This window comes from Neovison vison, chromosome 1 (genome assembly GCF_020171115.1).
Source record: "Neovison vison isolate M4711 chromosome 1, ASM_NN_V1, whole genome shotgun sequence".
NCBI classification, from domain to species: Eukaryota; Metazoa; Chordata; class Mammalia; order Carnivora; family Mustelidae; genus Neogale; species Neogale vison.
In genome coordinates, this window is record NC_058091.1 from 87,849,144 (window position 1) to 87,856,892 (window position 7,749).

A 7,749-nucleotide genomic window follows, 5' to 3' on the forward strand; every position below is an offset into this window, starting at 1 on the left:
CTTCTCTGAAAACAAGGAATATGGCAGAGGGTGAAATGAAGGGCAGGGGAAATCTGTTTATAAGATACCCATGTTCTTATTGCTACTTAATAAGCAATTAACCACTTGATCAAGGAGAAAATAAGTAGGATTTCAATGTTGAGACACACACCCTATAGATTAGTTGGTATGTGGTACTTGATGGTGACAGCAGGATGGTGTCAAGTCTCCTTTCTTCCAAGGCTTGAGTCCTATATAGAAGCAAAACTTCACGTACAAATTTCTGGGTGTTTGCCAAACTCTAACTGGGTTTCCAGGAATAATGTGCTCATTCTATCATGCCATGCCTCTTCTTCCCAAGCCTCGAGTGTGGTAAGTCATCAGAATTTGACCCCCAGAGTATCTGCAAATGACAGAGCACTTTATCACATCTCCACTGAATCTCAGAATTCCACTTACAGCCAGTCCTCCCAAGAGTAGTCTTTGTTCGAAGAATCTTAAAGGCTCATATTCCATGAAAAAAATTAATCCTAATCCCTTTAAATGTAGAAGCCTACAAAACCAATGTTTTGAGCCAAGAGGGAAGATTTATTTGCATAGTTAAGTAAAATACTTTGATTCTAAGTTTCCTCTTACCATCCCACTCTCATTTTCTGTATTGTGTATTCATTCTCTTTTTTCCCCTTCAGTTTTACTGTATGTGGACAGAAGCAAAGCTTCAAAAACCTCAGTCTAAGTTCAACAATGAACTTGGCCCTGCACTACTCCTACCCCAACGATATGAACTTGTCTGTTCCAGAGATACAGAAAAAGTGAAATACTTTTTGAAACTGCTGCCTCCTATCATGCTACAGTGTGATAAGAACACAAGTCTAAAGTACAAAGATTATATTTAACTGGTGTTTTCCTAGTGTTTCAACAAGCCCCTTCTGAAATCCAGTTCTTTTTATGCTTGAGAAAGCAACAAGTCCTACAACATACCCAGAATTCACCCTAGTGAGAAAATCAATAGTAGGTCTGGTTAGTTTAACTTTTTATTTAAGTAGGCTCCATGCCTAATGTGGGGCCTGAACTCATGATCCCAACCTTAAGAGTTGCATGCTCTACCGACTGAGCTAGCTAGGCAGCCCTGTTTTAACTCTTAACTACCATAGTAATGGTAAAAGAGAATTCCAGTAGTTTTCCCAATACCTTTGCTCCTGAATCCAGGAACCTATTCTCTCACTATAAACACCGGAATGTATAAAGTGCTGCTCTCTTAGCTAAAGAAAAAGGGACTAATATATACTGTTCATCCCATTATGATTCCTGCACTATCACAATCCTCTGCAGCTTAATGACACCAAGAAACCTAGCCAATTCCCCCACCCCACCCCAAACTAGAATTTTTTAAGGAAGTGGGCCTTTTTCTTAAAAGATTCATGAAGGATTTTGTTGAGAACCACCAATTTGTTGAGTCATTACTCACCCTAAGCAATTTAGCAGACATTTCATATACATTACTTGCTCCATGACTGAATTCAGACCCGTTTAATCACATAAGTTATGTGGTAGACAGAAGAGAGGACGAGTTCACCACGAGGAGATTCTAAACACCTCCCTTCCCAGTAACGCTGACCCATAGTTCTTATCTGTTCTTACTTCTCACCCTGCTACTCTTCCCACAGGATCTTTTGTCTGATTCTTCCCCAATTAGTTACAGGCAAATCCTCCATTACCAGGTCCAGAACAACAGCCATGTGCACAGAAATTCACTGGATCCCCCAAGAAAAAAATATTTATTTTTCCTTTTCTGTCACCACAAATTTCTTATTAACAATGTTAAGACTCATTTTTGTAATTTAAACAAAACCAAACCCATAATTCTCTCCTAGGATGAATATGACATAAGGATAATACCAAGCAAGCTCACAAATGACAAAAGATGCAAAACTAATTGAAATGTTCATCCTTCCTGAAATTTTTCTTATTAACAGCAGAGAAGTAGAATCAATGCTGCCACCTAGTGGCAAGCTGAACAAGTCAGGTAGTATCCTGGATCAAAACGGGTCAGAGGCCCAACATCTCTGATTTCCCTGCCTAATATGGGGCATTCCACTCCTTACCTTCCTGAATGTGGGGGGGGGGGAAAATCACAGCAACATTTCCCAAGCAATCCCTCCTCCAGAATCCCAGTCCCATCATGAGAATACAGAAACCCAAGTCTGGCCTGTGACACAGACTACTTCACATGAAACTTTCTTCAGACCGTTTTCCGTCAGTTCGTCCAGTGCTACGGTCCAGTAGGGATGACAGGAGACCACGAACACATCCACAGCACACATCTGTTCACAGTGTGTACACAGTAATTCTGATATCTGTGGCTTCAAACACCTCTTCAATCATTGCAGATACATTTTCCCATTGCAGACGATCAAGACCACATCCAATTCTGAAAAAGACAAAACAGCTCCACGGGTTGTGATGAAGGTACGTAGGAAATCATTTCTTCACCTTCTTTTGGGCTGCACCCACCCAAAGCATAAAGGCAAATGATCTGGCCTCACAACTATGGTGGGAGTTTGGAAGTGAATTCCTGTTGTGAGTCACCTAAGGCTGTTCTTAGATAGCCCCAACATCCAACAGCTGTTACTTCTCTTTTGCTAGTAAGATGCCACTTCTCAGTTGTTTGAGGCTACCTTGAGAAAGTACCTGCGGTGACATGGGAGACTATCATTCTATAGCTATTAATAAAAACTAGCTGGGATTTTAAAAACACACTTATGATAATGAAATGCTAAGGAAGATAAAAAGAGGGACAAAGGACAGGATCTCTGCAAAAAGGAAATCAAAATGAAATGCTGGGAAATGCCAAGCTGATTGCACTTCAGGTGAGAAACCCGAGTCAAGCCCACAAAACTCTCCTACCTGGCACCTTTCTTCTAAGATGTTACTCTACTGATCCTCAATATCCCTAGGGGTAAAAAGCTTAAAATGGCTAATTTCATACAGTCTGATAATTAAGTCCCTAAAAAAATTATGACAAAAACACACAAGAGTTTCTGATACGGAAGACACGAACACATTAAAGCCCAGGGTAAATGAGGGATTTTGTAGCCACATTCATAAGTAACTTGGGGCTTGAAACAAACCTGCACACATGGTCAGCACTGACTCAAAATTAGACTGAAAGGAAGAGAAATGACCCCAAGCCTAGTTCCTAAAAAGAAAGTAAATAAAGAGTATATTGCACCCCCAAAGCCATTCCCTTAAGCTCCCAATAGCAAGGATCTAAGACATTACATAAGGGACATATCCTTTGGCTACTACCCACACTGAACACAAGCATGCAGTGTAAAAGGCAGTGATAATTTACAACCTTCTTTGCACCAGATTAACAAGCTTGGGACACGTGAAGTGGCCCAGAAGAAAATCACAATTGCTCAGTCTTGGTTCTTAGGCCTTTACTGCTTCAAGAACAGAGCCTCAGTCTCCTCAGGCAGAAGACACCCAGAATTCAACAAAGGTGATTGACCAACAGGTCCTCCTATTAAGTAGTCTGAAGCAGGTGTGTTTAAATTATCCTGATTCATTCAACCCAGGCTAAGAAATGAGTATAATGCAGCTTAAAGGCTAATCACTGGTTCACTGATTTTTAGAAGTTTTTCAATTCAGTTTTTCAATATAAGCCTATATTTTGAGTTAAGCTTTCAAGTCAGACAGCAAATTCCACCACACAATTAAAAGTCTTTATTCAAGGCCTGGGATTTCCTTGCCTGGGCATGGAGAGGTCGGTGACTCCATTCTTCAGACAGTGGGACTTCATGGCCTCTAAACTCTTCTGCAAATTTTCGTAAGTTGGCTTATGTGAAGCCCTTTTCTTGGTAATCTGAGTACAAAGAATGAATTCAAACTTCCATTAGTCCAAAATGACAGCCAAAGAAGAGCCATCACATTCTCCCAACATCCTGATAATTAAAATAAATATATTTCTACAGGAGAGTTCGGAGCAGGATGACAAATGTCATATATTGTCTTTTCCAGTAATGGGAGGCCCTCAGGAAAATCTACTAAAAAAAGCCCGACACTAAATCTAAAAAAAAAAAAAGCCCGACACTGTCATGTGATAACCTTTCCTTTTCCCAAGAAGCCCAGATTAGCAGGCAGTGCTTATTGTCTATTGTTTTTAAGCAAGGTAGGTCAAAGTCTTTGTGCCACTTCCACGAGATAAGCAATATATCTGCAACAAGGAAGAACCAATACCACCTGAAAACTTCCTGTTAGGTCTATTTAGAAACCACATATATGCTTTTTGTTTCTCTATAATGAACAAAGAGAAACTGGTAGTGTTCCAAACAAGACTGGAAGTCACACTGGCTTTAAGGAGAACATCCAAAGGCCTCAGGACATGTCCCCACTCCGTGTGCTGTCCAAATCACATATGTAGTGGGTTGGTTGCTCTAAGTAACCCAGCACTATCACCAAGAACCTGCACTCTGCACCCCTTCTGGGGCCTGAAGACCATTGACAGTGAAAGAATCCCATATTGAGGCAAAAGACAGGAAAAGAGCTAAGTAATACCAGGCACTGCATTCAACAGAGGAGAGGGAGAGATAACTCCTTTGGGCAATATGTCTTTTGAGACATTACTGGTTCTATCTCATTAAAAGTATGTGGGACATCCCTAACTTTTCCAAGTCTTAGAACAGAGGCTTTTGGTGGCTGTCACAGTACTCTCCACCGTGGAACTGGGATGCAGCCTTAGTTTCCTTTCTAACCCAGTGCTCCAACTTGATCTGAGTGAGCATAAGATCAAAAGCTTTTTGTCATCTTTGGCTGTCTAGAATCATGATCAACAAATACAGTACAGCCCATGTGTTCACCAGAGCTTATGACCTAGTGAGAATTGACATAGTGAGAAATGACCCCCATCTTACCAAGTAATATATATATCGCCCATCTCTCTTCAGAACAGCCACTTCTCCAGATTTCTTCTCTAAGAAAAAAATATTTAATAGTAGAAGGGTAAAAAAATAAAAAAAAAAAGCACCGATTTGCATTCTTCAATTAAAAAAAAATCTTTACAGATCTGAGTTCACTTCAGAGCTAAAAATACTTTTCACTTCTGAAGAAACAATCCCTGTAACACTTTCCTCCTTATCAGCCTTCCTTAACTTCCAGCTTTCTTTATTTTTTGCTCATTTTCCTCTTACCCAATCTTTTGTCCTGACCGTATTTTCAAATACACCCATATTCACTTTAAAAACTTTAATGATTTTTTTTCACATACAAAGAGTTATTATGCTAAGCATTGTGGAGAACACAGATGTATAAAAGTTCCGAATTACTAATGAGTTTTCAATGAAGAGACAGTGTCACCTTTATAAAGAACTACAATAAAAAACAGTAAGAAATTGTTTTAAATGAATCACCAGCAGAGACTGGCCCAATAAGCGTGGACTGTGATCTCAGCAATTGTTTCAGAAGCTCTATAGGTGGTTCTAACACTTATCTCTGGTTTAAAATCTCTGGTAGAAAGTGATGGGAAGGGTCTGTAAGGAAGAGGTTTCTAAACTCCTCTTTGAGGAGTAAGTACAATATGGGTAAACAGAGGATCCTGAATGCTGAGTTAATACCTATAGAACCGAAGCTAAACACTTAAGTTATTAAAGGTTCAGAAATAAGTGGAGTAATATCAACAAACTTTTAGGACAGAGAGAGATTAGAAACCTTTACAAGAATTCAAGGTTGGTGTGATAAAGACCCAAACAAGAGGCTACTTTTGTAGAGAAAAACCTTAACATTAATCTGAAGAGTTACAAGTGCTCATTGGTTAGGAACCCCGCTCTCTGCATGTGTACCTGTCTAATAACTAAAATATAACAGGAGATCAAGATGCTCTCGACAAGGCAGACTAATTCAGCGGTTTTTTAAAACTCACGTTGATTTAACAGTTCCTGCACCCCTCCAAATTTCTTCTTGAAGAGGACAGCTATCCCAGCACCCATTCGACAATCCTCACTGATACAGTGGGCTAAAGAGTCTGTTTTGGGGCATGCAAAAAGGTCTCCTTTCACATAAGTGATCTAAAATGTCAAAAGGGAAAGAAAAAGTTTTATTTGATACAGAAAAACACTAAGTTGTTTCTTTCATTTCCCTTTACTGAATCCCCCATCACTGCCCCTCCGTGATTTAAAACCCGACCTGCAGAACTTAAGGAACTACAACAAATTAAAGAGTTTGTAAAAGGAAAGTGATACACGGTTTCTGCCTAGGACTGTATCAGCCCTTCTGAAGTAAATCGGCTGGAGCGGGGTGGGAAAGAAAGACAATTCAATTATTGCTTTAATTAAAAAGTGTTTATGCTTTGACCTCAATTATTCTGAATTTCAGTTCACCAATAAGTTAATAGTTGTTACGCACTCTGCTTCCTTCTGAATCTTCATTAGGGCTGCCGGCCATGATATTGAGTCTCTATTTCCAGAACTTAAGTGTCTCTTCGGCTATGAGAAGGAAAAAAGGAAGTAATCATGCTTAGGCGGCCTGAATATATTCTATTCAAACTGCTCTGGCCACCCACTTGGCAATTTCTTCCCCCACCATTTATCGCGGAAAGTGAGCTCGTTCAGCCTCTAGGGAGTAATACAAAACTCCCCTGGGGCAAGGATGAGGAAGAATGGCTAGGTCCAGAGGCGGCCGGCCTCCGCTCGAATTTCGCGCTTTCCTGGAGCGCCCCGCTCTGCCGGGCGAAGAGAAGGCGGTCCCCACGAGGCGCCTCCTCCTTTCTCCGCGCCCGAGTGAGGCGCACTGAGGACAGTCTCCTCTTCTCCGCCGGACCAAAAGTATTTCCCCAGTGGGTGTGGCCCACAAGAAAAAGGGAGGGGCTTGGCAACAGACGGACCAGAGCCGCAAAACGAGGAGTGTCCGGACCAGGGCAGTGTACTGCCGAGCCGCCAGCTCTGAAGAGGGAAAGCCGCCTCTCAAGGAAGACTCGTCCCCACCTGCTCTTGGGGGAACAAGGGAAGGAGTATAGAGAGGCCTCCCATTCTGTCTCCTACCCTAGGGCGGTCAGCGAGGGCGTACAGCCTGTCCTGGGGTCCCGGGGAAAGGAGCAGAAAGGCTCGCTTAAAGCCTCAACGTACCGGGGTTACCCTTCACCTGGAAAAGAGTCGGCCGTTGCGAGGTCCCGCCCCGCGGGGACGGGCTCCAGATCCGGCCCTGGTAGGTGGGAAGCAGCCGACGAACCTAGACGCGGAGCCAATCCCGCCACAGCCCTTAATTGCACGCACCTAAAATGGCCGCCCACCACCCAGGAGCGGGGCGGAAACAAGCCCCTCTAGCTAGCCAGCCGAACTCCCACTCTTTGGTAATGGCCGCCGGACTTCCGGCGGTAAAATCCGTGGAATGTCCCGCCACCGTCCGGGCATGCGTAACGAGACAGCCCACCGCAAGTGGGGAAGAACGGCGCTTGCGCATAAACCCCAGTGGCGTGTCTCCCGCGGCCGCAGAGAAAGGGGCGGGCAGTTGGCAAAGGAGATAGTTAGCGCCTGCGTAGTACTATGTTTAGGGCGGTGTTTGAGTTCAAGGATCTGGCGCGTCTAGAAGGCGCCTGCGTATTCCTTTAGCCGGCGATGGTGTCAAATCAGGGAAGTGGGCGTGGCTTCAGGACACGCCTGCGCGGTGCTCCTTCAACTGGGGGTGGGGCGAGCCCGATGCTGGGGTTAGGGGGCGTGGTCTCAGAGGCGCCTGCGCGGAGGCGGTTGGAGGGAGGCCCGATTCCCCTTTGTTCGG

General features: G+C 43.3%; 1 protein-coding gene across 3 annotated transcripts; it reads right to left on the reverse strand.

Moving 5' to 3' along the window:
- Nucleotides 1–1,738: 1,738 nt before the first annotated feature.
- OARD1 (O-acyl-ADP-ribose deacylase 1) lies at nt 1,739–7,463 on the reverse strand. Of its 3 annotated transcripts, none has more exons than XM_044250577.1 (6): nt 7,117–7,463; nt 6,382–6,461; nt 5,900–6,044; nt 4,896–4,954; nt 3,735–3,847; nt 1,739–2,410 (listed from the first exon to the last, which is right to left on the reverse strand). In XM_044250577.1, the coding sequence occupies exons 2-6, from the start codon at nt 6,418–6,420 to the stop codon at nt 2,308–2,310; spliced, it is 459 nt and encodes a 152-aa protein (XP_044106512.1). In that variant the 5' UTR covers nt 6,421–6,461; nt 7,117–7,463; the 3' UTR covers nt 1,739–2,307. The 3 variants fall into 3 exon arrangements, with proteins under 3 accessions (XP_044106512.1, XP_044106505.1, XP_044106521.1); XM_044250570.1 differs by having other exon boundaries at nt 7,101–7,462; XM_044250586.1 differs by lacking the exon at nt 7,117–7,463 and adding an exon at nt 7,017–7,103.
- Between the last annotated feature and the right edge of the window lie 286 nt (nt 7,464–7,749).